This window comes from Diuraphis noxia, unplaced genomic scaffold, assembly GCF_037042655.1.
Source record: "Diuraphis noxia isolate RWA-SAM2 unplaced genomic scaffold, SU_Dnox_SAM2 contig0001, whole genome shotgun sequence".
NCBI classification, from domain to species: Eukaryota; Metazoa; Arthropoda; class Insecta; order Hemiptera; family Aphididae; genus Diuraphis; species Diuraphis noxia.
This window is the reverse complement of record NW_028301711.1, coordinates 75,223,920-75,238,223: the sequence shown is the minus strand read 5'-3', so window position 1 is coordinate 75,238,223 and position 14,304 is coordinate 75,223,920. Positions and strand designations below refer to the sequence as shown.

Here is a 14,304-nt window from a genome sequence, read left to right as displayed (position 1 = left end):
TTAAAAAATAAACTAATTGATTTAGATAAAAACATCGAAATATAGACATTAATATAATAGGTAGTAAGTAGGTACTTAACTATTTTCATAAAACTAGCTATACTTTAATAATAGTATGTAATATTATATACTATTAACACAAAATTAAATTTTAAAAACTTTTCTTGATAAAAATAATATAGGTATTAGGTTTAACGCAATATTGAACGAAATAATAAAATTATATAGGTATTGTTCAAAATTTAAAACTTTATCGTCTACATCTTACATATAAATTATAAATTATATTTTACGCACTTTTAGAAACAAAATACCTGTATAATATTATGCTAACACAGTATTATACTTCATTAATATTACTTTTTTTCTCTGTCGTTGATGCTGAAATTGAATTTGTAGACTTCGTCTTTGGTTTGTTCTACATTAATAGCAGATATGTATTCCGAACTATGTTTAGGGGAATTCATTTAAAAAAAAACCCTATCTTATTTTATTTTATTATAAAAGTAAAGAAATATAATTATTAAACGTATTGTTGGAATAATAGCATTAAACTAAAAAGCAACGTTAATGTAATAAATAATATTTTACTAGATAACTGAAAAACGGGTGTAACACTGTTGTACGTCGAGCGCACACATTACTTATACAGTGGTGTGTAAATTGTAATAAACCAATCGTTTCATATTTTTTTTTTATTCCAGTCAACTAACTTTATTTTTGTAATATATATATATATATATTTTAAATAAACTATACAACAAAACACCTGTTTGTTTTATTGAAATTGCCTCGTGTAGCATAGTAAAATAACAGATGGGTGTTTGTAATTGTCATAAAATATTACTTATTTCTTGTCATGAATACTATTATAACAGTCTAACACATTTTTGACATTCATTTAGTGAATTTTTCATTTTCACATTAAAACTACATGATCTGAGTATATTTTATATTTTAAACTATTTTTTGGTGTTCAGCCACAGTAAACTAACTCTAATTGAACGATTTAAGTATATCTTTATATATAACCGAGTACCTATATTAAATAAGAGATTTATAAATTATGTTGATTTAAAACCTATGATAGTTCAAGGCGACTTTTTATAGGAGTCAATTAATGATTATCCAACAACCGCCATCTTAGCTAAATGTAATAAATTATTACATAATTTTTACTATATTATTACTAATAATATAGTAAAAAATAAACAAATCAAATCCAGCTTGAATTAAAAATTCACAATTTTATTTAATTCTAAAAATAATGATTTAAGATTTAATAAAAAAAATTGTAGGTATATATTTTAATCAATTCATTTTGCCCGTTAGTAGGTACAGCATGTTAATAGTAGCAACACTAAAGTGCTCGCTCAGATTAAGTTGTAACATTTTTCAATGTTCGAAATGGATAAAACATTATTTTATCAGTGTCGAATGTTGATATCAGGGTTGGACTATAGGCCACCGGGGATTTTCCCGGTAGGCCACCTTGAAAATGATCCTATGGGGGCTGCAGTAGGCTATTTGGTGGCCTTTGTAAATGTTAAATTGTAATAAAACTAATAATATAATATTATTAATAATATTTAACTGTTGTGATAACCGTACCTACCTATAGCCAAAACTATATGGTATGTAACATTTAAATATAAAATACCGAGGATGAGGATATTATTATTACTACTATTTATTATATATTTATTTTAATGTAAACAAATATAATTTGTTAATTTTCTTTATCTTTAAAAGGTATGATAATATATTATAGTACGACGCCCTGCACTAGTATGTTTTTATAGTGTATTTATGCTATTTATAGTAATTATCATTTTTTTTTTTTTAATTTGCTTTTCATTAGAAAATAATTATAGTAAGAATTATCAATTATCAATTCAATTTTATGTTTTTTTTTCATAAACTTTTCGTGTCAGCGTCTGTTGAAATATGGTAACATTGGTTATAAATTAACTTTATTTTAATAGTGCCGTACCAACAAAGAACCCTACCCACCCCCCCCCCCCCTTACCCTACTGAGTGAGCAACAAAATTATTCAGTACTAACATCTCCATAGCACAGGCTGTGAGCTGAGAGCAGGGGCCTGTTAAAAAATTATTTCCCGGTCCGTTTTTTTGAGCTAATCCAACCCTATATAATAGCAATTTATCATTTGTTCACATCATTTTACCGAATACTGGTGTTATATACATTATATGTATTAGATAGTATATTGCTGGCACACAGTAACCAGGAACTCTCAATTTTTAAATACATACAGTTAATATTTTATTTGCATAAATTGTTTGGATTATTGTCAGTGGGATTTTTCGTCTACAAACACCTATAGGTCTATAAAGCTACGTTATGTACATAATACAAATTCACAATAATATAATATTTGCACTGTAGAATTATAATGTAAAATTGTAAAAAGGTAACCGTTCATATATACATTATGTGTTAAATTTACCTCGTCATTAAGTAAGTCACTGTAATGTATGTGATAAATTTGAATTAATTGTAAACAAAAAACTGATTCTGAACAAAGGGGGAGAGGCTATGTAAAGCAAATGCACCTGAATATTTTATAATTTGTCAACAGCGAAATTATTTACAAATATTCGAGATTTCAACAAATTTTATCAACATTTGAACTTCAAATACTTATAAAAAAAACCTGTGTATATGTATCATTAATATTTATAAATAAGTAGATATTGAAACTTATATAAAACCTAATATTTAATTTTCAATATTTTTGAATAAGTGAAATTTTTCTTTAATTAGCTCCAAAACATAGTAAATATTCAAAACATTTTTAAAAATAATTTTAAGATGTATTATGAAAATGCTAATATAAAAAGTTAGAAAACATCTCAAGAACTTATGGTTATTTGTTTTGTCTTTTTAAGTTACACCCAAAAAACAACAGATTTTGTCGAATTTTTACGAAAAAATACATCACTACACACTTAATTTTTGTTCTTTGTTTTTAGTGTTTTATTTTGAAAAGTAAGTAGAATTTTTTATTTCTGACACGTATTAGATTCAATTTGTTAGATACCACTGATACCAGAAACCATATTAGAATTATAGTAGAAGAACCTATTTCAATAAACACTATATAGTATATATTTATATTATATATAACACAATGTGATAAATAATAAATAATTATAGTTGCAAAAAAATATAAGATTAATAATTGTTAATGAAAAGTTTAAATTTTTAAAAAGTCAATTGAAATTTCGAGTGTAGGTACTAGGTACTTAAGGTACTTCGAAAAATGGAAAACGATTCGAATGAAGACACACGATGCGTCTATTTATAAGGCCATTATATTATTTATTTATTTTTCTTTTAGTTACACATTTATCCCTATCGTACGTTGATCTAATTATAATAGTATCTATATCAGATATTAAAGATCCTATATTATTGTTGTTGTAACTTTTAAAATACCGTCAATGCCAAGATGGGTAACGTAAAACGGCGTGAATAGGTGACAAACATTCAATATCCAATTATAGGTAGCTTAAGATAATTCATAACGTTTTGAATATAATAATATACATAATATAATGGTGAAAACTTTACAACTACTTATATTGTGCCTCTATATTTTTGATTTTTTTAAATTGCTGTATTAACACAATAACACATTCGAAACGATCTGTATTTAAATATAAATAACGTTCAAGACGAATCACGCGACTGGCACGTTACAATAATATTGAATAATGAATATTATTCTACTCAATACTCATGAAAGACGAATCACGCGTCTCGAACGTGATGTGTCTTCAATCGATTTTCAAAAATCGACATAAAATCATATATTGATTCTATCCTTTTCGTTATTATTTTAATTGACAAAAAATATCGTATCGATTATATACGTATAAAATATAAATATTATGCTCCACATGAGGCAGTATGGCACGAGTTATTTGTAGCATCCATTGGTTTTATATTGTAAACAATATAATATGGATTTATCGCTATCGAGATTGTTGTAAAAACAATCTATTTTCCACTCGTATTTATCATTTTTTTGGATTTTCGCCTTTCGTTTTGACGTTGTTTGCTGTTGATGGATAATGATAATATAATGCTATTACTATTTCTATATTTACCCGCTGTGTCGATATAATTTTATTATATCTAATATAAACCATAATAATTAATAAACATTATGAGCACATTTTTTTCTATAAATAAGTTGATTGTTTCACAGTTAAGTTTTGTAAACAATAAACCAAACATCTAATTTTTATTTATATATATATATATATATATAATACAAAAAGAAACGAACATTTTTTTTCAGTAAAAGTATATAAATAAAGCGTAGTTGACTTTTTGTTGTTGACATTTTCAACCATATTTTAGCAAGTAAGAAAAATAATCCAAATTTATTTTATGAAAATTATTTTCGTATCAAAAAAGGGGGTAAGTCGTGGATGTCGCTCTGCTGTACAGTAGGTTACTGTAATGAATGGGATTAAATTTGAATGCAATGATAGGTATACGAAAAACGATTCTGAACGGAGATGATTTGTCAGTCTAGGATATATTGTATTTTAATATTGTCATATATTCTATTTTGAAACAAATACATTATTTTTCAATTAGGACGCATTTTGAATAAGGCATGGTTAATCAATTTTTCCAAAAACATTGCATGTAGTTATCATAATTCATAATACTTTATATTATCATAGATATACATATACCTGGTTTGAGGATAAATCGTTATCATTACGCGATTTCATAAAAATTTAAAACTCAAACGCTAAAAACATTTTTCCTATAATGACACTTCAAATTTTCTCTATAGTTATTTGAAGCAAAACTTATGGAAAACTTGGTGTTAAATTTTATAACCTTAGATATAAATACAAACAATATTATGAATTTTGAACTACAAAATAATTTGCAAATATTCATGGTTTTGACGAATTTTTGTCAATATTTGAAATTCAAATACTAATAAAAATTTAATTAGAATTTCCGGTGGACACTTTGTTTGTGATAAAGACTGAAAAACTTGTAAGGAGCCTTGTATTAAATTTTCAAATCTTAGGTATAAAAGGAAAATTTTTTATGAATTTATAGAATAAAATAATTTACGAATTTTCGTGATTTTTACGTATGTTGTCAAAATTAAAATTTGAATGCACGTAAAAAAAAAATGTAGCTATAATATATTTCTTTTATTTTTCAACTGCAAAACTATATTATGAGCCTTGTATTAAATTCTCAAATCTTAGAATTAAAAAGAAAAACTTTTATGAATTTCGATCTAAGATGATTTGAACATTGCCGTAATTTTTATGTATTTAGTCAAAATTTGAATTGTAAATGCTTATAAAAAAAAATTGTGACTATATATTTCTTTAATTTTGAAATGCTATTGTAAAAATATTTTAGGAGCCTTGTATTAAATTTTCAAATCTTAGGTATAAAAATAAAAACTTTTATGAATTTCGATCTAAGATAATTTGAAAATTGCCGTAATTTTTACGTATTAAGTCAATATTTGAACTTCAAATGCTAATAAAAAAAAAATCGTGCCTATGTATTCTTATAATTTTTTAATCACTATAAGAATAACTTATGAGGAACTTTGTATTAAATTTTCAAGTATTTTGATAGGGCCATAAAAATTTTATCGACACTTCAAAAAAAAAATTTCAGAAAAATTGAAAATTTCAGTTGTTTATAAATACCTCAAAAAAATTCAAAATATTTTGAAAATTAAATCATGTAAAGAAAATGCCAATCTAAATAACTGGTAAAATTTTTCAAGTATCTATGACTTATACTTTTTGAATAATAACAAATGTTTAAAATCATTTGAGGATAAATCGTTATCGTTACGCTATTTCGTAAAAATTTAAAATTCAAACGCACTTAAAATTTTTCCTATAATGATGTTTCGAGTTTTCTCTATAGCTACTTAAAGGAAAACTAATAGAAAACTTAGTGTTGTATTTTTAATCTTAAGTTATAAACACAAACATTTTTATGATTTTTCAACTTCAAAATTACTCGCAAATTTTCGCGTTTTCGACAGATTTCGTAAAACTTTGAACTGTAAACGCTTATTAAAAAAAAATTGTGACTTACGATATTTAATTTTTTTTAGCTACAATAAGAACAACTCATAAGGAACCGCGTATTAAATTTTCAAGTTTTTTTTGTCGTTTAACATTTTTTTACCGACACTTCAAAAAAAATTCTCAAAAAAATCGAAAATTTCAGTGGTCTATAATTAACTCAAAAAGTCAATAATTTTTGAAAATTTAACTGTATATAAATATCACTAACATAAACATTTGGTGAAAATTTCAAGTATTTATGGTGATTATTTTTTGAATTATAACCATATAAAAAAATCGATTTGGTAGAAAACTGGTTTTGCGTAAAAATTCCCGTTTTTTTGTCATTTTTTTTTTGTTTTTCTCGATTTTTTTGAAAACTGTTGGAAAATGTTTACTTTTGACCTCTATAATGCACCAAGGATCTTCAATTTTACATCGGAAACCACCCCCATAGTTTGAAATCGAAGCATTATTTCGACTAGTTATGCTGTACACAGACACAAAAAAAAACACACATTATTGTAAAATCAATACATTCATCACTTCGTTCAGAATCTAAAACATTATACATTTTTAATTACTAGTCTACAAAATAGCAATCGATCATAATCAGAATTTTTCCAAAATTAAAATCCAGAATACTTTTAACAAAATAGAGAGAATTTTTATTTTATATTTTAATTTATGAAAAACTTTGTATAAAATCTCTAAACTGTATACTTGTAAAAAATTTAAAATTTCTATAAATATTTTTTAAAAAAGAGCAAATTATTTTGAAAATTATATGAATATAAATGTTTAGTAAAAAGGTCAAGTCTCAACAATTATTTATTTTAAATTTACAAGCAAAATATAAATAAATTTTGTCGAAAACTGGTATCGCGTAAACATTTTTTTACCAATATTATTATTTTAAAAAATATAGGTCAATTTTTACTTTTGGCTATATTGAGTACCTTTAGATCTTATTTCCTACCTGAAACCATCCTCAGATTGGAATTGTTCTTATAATACTTCTATTAGTGATGCAATAAACAAAAAACTAAAAACACACATCACTTTAATTGCTACGCTCAGAATCTAAAACAACTATAAATATTTATTATAGTCCATTATATGAGCGAGTATACGATTTGTATAATAGGTGGGTGCCATTACACAATGCAATATTTCGTAATTAAAACATTTCATACATATTTAGGTATAAGTAATTTTCATTTTAAATGGTTGACCTAGTTTGAAATATATTATAGCTAACTCAACTGTTTATTGTAAAGTTTTTAGTAGTCATACCTCATAAAAGCATAATCAATATACCGATACATGTAGATACATTTCTACTATATTCTCTGCACTATCTTAAGTTTAAAAAACACCACAAATCTAAAAAAAATTATACCAGCCACGTTGACATTAAAATATATCTTGTATAGTTGTATACTATAGTGATAGGTACTACATATATACTTACAGCTCTATACTTGATGATGGCTTGTTGATATTTTGAAATGTTATTGATTTTCTGTTTTCACTGATAACAGAAATAAATCCTGCAATATTAAAAACAATAATTGTATAAGACACTCATCACTGCAGTTAAAAAATAATATTTATACATAACGTGTTATTTTACAAAAGTAAGTAGAAATATATCTATAATCGTGACATGATAATTTGAAAAATTGTATTCCAAAAATAATAAGCTTTTTCATCAAAAATATGTTTGCAAAACATTTGGTTCAAAAGTAATTTAAATTTCCTAATTCTTGGAGACAATTAGAAGGTGCCATCGGGTATCACATGTTAAAAGGAAGTCAAAATCTTAAAATGTTTTATTATATTATTTTGTTATTATGATTATTATTTTTTGTACCTGTTAATCTGTGTTATAAATTTTTATTTTTACATCTTACACTTAGGCACACACGTTATATTATTATTAAATTATTTCGAATTAATTTCTCGCTCCACGCATTAGTATTTAAATCTATACAGCTATCAGTATATATTCCAGATGTCACCACTAGAGTTTTCTCTAAACGTTGTCACTTGTTAGTTATCTCATTACGATTTGAAAAATATTAACCGTAGTAAAGACATTTCTAGATTTTTGCACCTCAGGGGAAAAAAAGTCTACCCCTTACCCATTATATACATTTCCGTGTTCTGAAACTATCACAGAATGTATAAAAAAATAATACTATTATACAATCATTATTTTTTACTTACAGTTAAAAACCCTGCAATATTAATCAAAAATGTACCAACCTATCCAAATCACCACCTGCCCCTCCCTACCATAAATACATCACTCAATCGAAGATAATTAAAACTTTCAGCTATTACTTAGGTATAGTATTATTTGCTATACACGACAATATTTTCAAACTAATTTAAACTATTTATACAACAAATTAAACCTGTTCACACCATTCCATTCTATAGTAATTTAGATATATGCATTTTGATTGACAAAAATTAGTTCAATAACCTACCAAACTAAGAAATTGCTAATCACGTATGTCAAACCCGGTAAACGGAAAAAAAGTCCCCGGAAAAAAAGATCCGGAAAAAAAGTCCCCGGTGAAAAAGTCCCCGGTAAAAAAGTCCCATGGAAAAAAAGTTCCCGGAAAAAAAGTTACCGGAAAAAAAGTCTCCCGTTGCAGTATAAGGGCTAGTTCACATGAGAAGCGTTAGGTTAGGTTAGGTTAGGTTAGGTTAGGTTAGGTTAGGATTATAAATACCTATACGATAAAAGACTTAATTTAAATCAAATATTAATTTGGGGACTTTTTTTCCGTGGGACTTTTTTTCCGTGGGACTTTTTTACCGGGGACTTTTTCACCGGGGACTTTTTTTCCGAATCTTTTTTTCCAGGGACTTTTTTTCCTACATTCGTCAAACCCATCAAAATACATAATCCGTTGTCGCCGATGTCCTTTTGATCAATAAAAAAAAAAAAAATACATAATGTATTTGTGAGCCATAATATAATCGGTCCAGTGAAAATCCAATGTTGTAAAAATTTAAATTTCAAATGCTCATAAAAATTTAATTTGAATTTCCGCTGGACTTTTTATTTGTGATAAAGATTGAAAAACTTTTAAGGAATCTTGTATTAAATTTTCAAATTTTAGATTTAAAAATAAAATTTTTTATGAATTTCTAGCTTAAAATAATTTGTGAATTTTCGTGATTTTTACGTATTTTGTCAAAATTCAAACTTTGAATGCTTATAAAAAAAAATTGTGACTATGAATTTATTTTATTTTTCAACTGCTATTTTAACAATATGTTAAGAATCTAGTAATAAATTTTCAAGCTTTTCTGCCTAACAAATAAATTTTTATCGATTAAAAAAAAACTAATAATGATCGAAAATTTCAAATGCCTATGAATAGTTCAACTTAAGTCGAAAATTTTTGAAAATTGCATGGTGGATAGAATATACTTATATAAACATTCGGTGAAATTTTATGTACCTATGGTCAAGGCTGCGGCCGCAGCTGTTAGCTGCGACCCAGTGCGGGCACCGGCTCGCTCCCGGAAGGGAGTGAGACGGAAAGTACTCAGGTTGAGAAAACGGGCTAAGTGCCCAAAAAAGACTGTCGATCCCGGGGATGTGGCACCCGGAGACTTACCAACCGAGTCAGGTGGTTTGGCAGATGCGGAAACCACCCTAGCTGTCCTCGCGGAGGAGCCAGCTCAAATTGAGGGTGACTTTGATAAAGAAGGAACGGCTGGCTCAGATGTCAGCGCTGCATCTGACGCCAGTAGACTTGAAAACACGGTCGGCCAAGTGCCACCGGAGACGCTAATTAAAATTTATCAAATAAATGCAGCCAGAAGTAAAGCTGTCATGCATGAAATTGAAAGACTATTAGTCAGGAACGAAATAGATGTCTGCCTGATACAAGAGCCAGCGACCGACGGCAGAGGGGTTTACCTACTGGATAGGCGCCCCTTTAGGGTGATAGCGACCGGTCGCACGCCCATGGCTGCGATCGTCGTCGTGAACCCTGCCGTAGGACTCCTGACTCTTAGACAATTTGATTCCAGCCACTTTGCCGTGGCCGTGCTGAGCTATGGAGACGTTACCTTGACGTTGGTCTCCGCTTACTTTCAGCACAGTGAGCCGACCCAGACATACGTTGACGAGCTAGACGACATTCTAGGCAAAGTCAATGGTGCCGTATTGATCTGCGCGGACGTAAATGCACGGTCATCGGTGTGGCACGACACGGTCTCGGACGCCCGCGGAGACATGGTCGTGGACTTGATTGGTCGGAAGGACCTCTCAGTGCATAACAGGGCGGGGCACCCTCCGACGTTTAGGAACAGGGGGTCGGCCTGCCTGGACGTGACGCTGACGCGTAACAACGTCAGGGTTGCGGACTGGTCGGCCACTCACGACCTTACGTCGAGCGATCACGCGTTGATCAGCTTTAATATAATAACGAGGGCAGACGTGCGCGTCGAGACCCAGGATACGGCAAGGAAATATAATTGCACCAAAACGAATTGGACTGAGTTCCGGAAGTTCCTGAGGGAATGCAGAGACGCGAAATCGCGAAGTCTCGAGTCGCCAGACGTTGAAACTTGCACGGCAGCACTCGCCGAAGTGCTGGAAATGGCCTGTGAGGTCAAAATGACCAAGAGGACCCAGGCCAGACGGAGACCTCCCCCGTGGTGGAACGAAGCGCTGGATAGCGAATTGAGTGCACTCGGCCGCTGGAAGGTCAAGCTTAGGAATGCAAAAACTGCGTTCAGAAGACGGGCTATCCGTACTGTCTACATGAGACGTAAGCGCACGTTCAAGAGGCATTGCTTCAGAGCGAGAAGAAGCGCTTGGCGAAAATTCGTCACGGACGCGGGAGATAGCGACCCGTGGGGACCCGTCTTCAAATGGCTGAAAACCGGAGGGACTAAGCCTTCGGAAGACCTTCCGGCCTCGATCCGTAAGCTGGACGGATCGTACACGTTAACTCTTAAGGAGACAGGCGATGCACTCATGGATGCCTTGGTTCCAGGTGATACGGAAGTAGGCGAGAACCTGGAACAAAAAGAAACCCGGGAAAGAACGGGGGTCGGCCTGGGAACATTTCGACCGGAACAAGTAGAGTCGGGACCGATTGACCCTTGCGATGTGGAGGAGGTCAAGGGAGCCATCTGGAGAATGGCTCCGAACAAGGCACCAGGCTTGGACGGCATAACGGCGAAAATACTGAGACAGGCGTGGCCGGTGATAGGCAAGGACATAACATGGGCCTTCAATTGTTGTCTTAGGACGAAGCGATTCCCGAAATCGTGGAAGATTGCACGTCTAGTAGTGTTCAGGAAAGCCCCGGGTAAGGACCCGGCGGAGCCGAAGTCGTATCGACCTATAAGCTTGCTGCCGGTGATCTCGAAAGCGCTTGAGCACATTATAGTAGAGAGAATCCGCAAAGATACGGATCCCCGCATGTCGAAAAGACAATTCGGGTTCACGAAAGGCCTCTCCACGATCGACGCGATCAATCACGTACTCAGCTGGACCGAAAACAGGACAGAGAAATACGTGCATGCCGTATTCCTGGACATATCGGGCGCGTTCGACTGCCTCTGGTGGCCCCAGCTCATACTCGATATGCAACAGGCAGGCTGCAGCAGCGGGCTCATCGAACTGACAAAGAGTTATCTCGACGGCCGTCGGGCCGGTATGAGGATCGGCGGCGTCGACATAACGAGGACCCTAACTAAGGGCACGCCGCAAGGATCGAGCTACGGCCCGGACTTGTGGCGATACGCGATGAATCCGTTGCTAACGCAGGAACTGCCTGAGGGAACAGAAATTGTCGCGTATGCAGACGACATCGCGATTCTAGTCTCCGGTAAACACCGACCGGAAGTCACTAGTAGAACAAATGCGTTACTCGAGAGAGCGTCGCAATGGGCGGAGCAGCGAAAACTCACCTTTTCCGCGGCCAAGTTTCAAACGCTATGGCTTAAAAACTCGCTCTCGAAGCCGCTGGAACTCCGACTGGGCGGAGTAAAGATAAGATCGACCGCCAAGGCGAAATACCTTGGGGTCACATTTGACCAAAAACAGGACTTCAGCCTTCACCTAGCGGAGAAGGCCGAAGCGACGAAAAGCCTGTTCAGCAGACTGCATGGAGTCGCCAAGACCCGATGGGGACTTAAAAGCAACGTGGCACTACGGATCTACAAATCGGTGTTCGTACCTCAGATGGGGTACGCGGCATCGATTTGGGCGGAGAAGTGCATGGCTTCGGGACACAGGAGAGCGAGGGCAAATATGGCACAGAGACAACCGTTGTTAGCGATAACGGGGGCCTATAAGACGACGTCCACGGTGGCGTTGCAGGTCCTAGCGGGAGTGCCCCCGCTGGACCTCGAGCTAAAGAAACTGGCCAGAATTGAAAGGGACAGAGCCGCGGTAAGGCGAGGCGCGATGACGGCCCTCGAGGCAGCGAATAGGGAGGAAAGATATACCGCTGAAACCATCCTCCTTTGGCAGCAACAGTGGGTCGCCTCTAGTAAGGGAAGGTGGACTGAGAGGTGGTTCCCGGACGTCCGGATGCGGCTGGACCGTGGGTGGTGTATCCCAGACCACTTCACGTCTCAGCTAATGTCGGGGCACGGGGACTCCAATCATTCACTCCACCGTTTCAACCTTACTGGCGATGCAGCTTGCCGTTGCGGGTTCCCGGCAGGAACCGCCGAGCATCTGCTGTTTGAATGCCCACTTGCTGACCGAGAAAGAGAACAACTCATAGCTGCGGCGCAAGCGACCGGTGCGGACTGGCCGTGCAGCTTAGAGCACATGACCGGATCTGAGGTCATGTTCCGGGCGCTTCAAAGATTCGCACATGAATCGCTTGAGAAGCGCACTGATGAAGGGCTGGCTCGTTAGGCGTGCTTCGGCGTTAATGTAAGATTCCGACACGGAATCCTGGGGAAGCCAGGATCGAGGGTAAAGAGGGATAACCCCTTCCTAATCCGCACGAGGAAAACCAGACCCGAGTAGGAATAGGGGCACAACTAAAAGGAAATGCCCGCAGATCTGCGACATACCGATGGGGAAATTGGGCGAGTGGAGACGGAAGGATCGGGAGAAAGTAACCACGCGTAGGTACCTCACGCCAGCCTATCCGTGGAACTCCGATCACATGCCGGCTATCACTCGTCCGACTCCGATCGAGAGTCCGACCAATTGAACCCAGACCGTTCAGGACGCCTAGTGCACGGAGAAGACCGGCTCGGGGTCATCGCCGCTAGTAAGCACCGCCGAGAAATCGGTGCGGGAACGGAAACCCGCGACAAAAACCGTACCGCTCCAACAAGGGTTGCGCCGCGGCGGACTAAAACTCCGTCCCCGACGATAATGCCAGCGGGAAAACGGTCGTTGTGGGTACCGGGAAGAATGGCTTCCGAAATCCCATTCCACGGGAACCAGAAATACGCCCCGCCGCGAAGACCGACAATGCCTCACGGCCCGGAAGGAAAGCGACGTTCTGGTTAGCAGTGGAGCGCGTGCCCGACGGGCCGCACGCGTGCGCCGGCCATGCCCCGCGCCCGCGCCCGGCTCGTCGCACACCCGCGCCTATGTGGACGGCCTCGTGGAGACTGTGGGAGTAACGCATTAGTAGAAGGGGAGAAACTTGTCCGGAGGTAAGATACCGGCGGTCGCCGACACGGGACTCGAGACCCAACGATCGATCTCAGAAAGAGAGCCGCCGGCGGGCGGGAGGCGTGACTGGCGTCCGGGCGCCCGCGTTTAAAACTCGCCGGAGGGATGAGACCGTGTCACGAAGGCGAGGAGAGAGTTCGCCCGTGCAAGACGGATAAGGGCTTGAAACACAGCCACCGGGGTCAGAGCCTCGTTTCTCCCCGTCACAAAGTTGGTTATGTCTGTACCTATGGTCATTTGTTTTAAAGTTGCATAAAAAACCAAAATCGATTTTGTCGAAAAATGAGTGTGCGTAAAATTTCCCGTTTTCCCTTAATTTTTGGTTTGTTTTTCTCGATACTCGATTATTTAGAAAAGTATTAAGAATTTTTTACTTTTGACCCCCCAAAGTACCAACTAGATTCACTTTCTGATCGAACGAGGTACTGAAGTCAAAAATCGAAGCATTTTTACTGCCCCAAAACGTGATGACACAAAAAAAAAAACACATCATGGTAAAATCAATA

The 14,304-nt window shown here is 35.2% G+C and overlaps 1 protein-coding gene across 2 annotated transcripts in view; it reads right to left on the bottom strand.

Annotated features, from left to right (window-relative positions):
* The window catches only part of LOC107164902 (sodium/hydrogen exchanger 9B1-like), a 37,341-nt gene that overhangs the window by 19,679 nt on the left and 3,358 nt on the right, over positions 1-14,304 (bottom strand). Inside the window, exon 3 of one of the 2 annotated variants that reach the window (XM_089216471.1) lies at positions 7,580-7,658. In XM_089216471.1, coding sequence (XP_089072597.1) covers positions 7,580-7,658 — 79 coding nt within the window. Of the gene's footprint in view, positions 1-360; positions 649-7,579; positions 7,659-14,304 lie in introns of those variants that run through there. The other variant, XM_015512902.2, reaches the window with a different exon arrangement.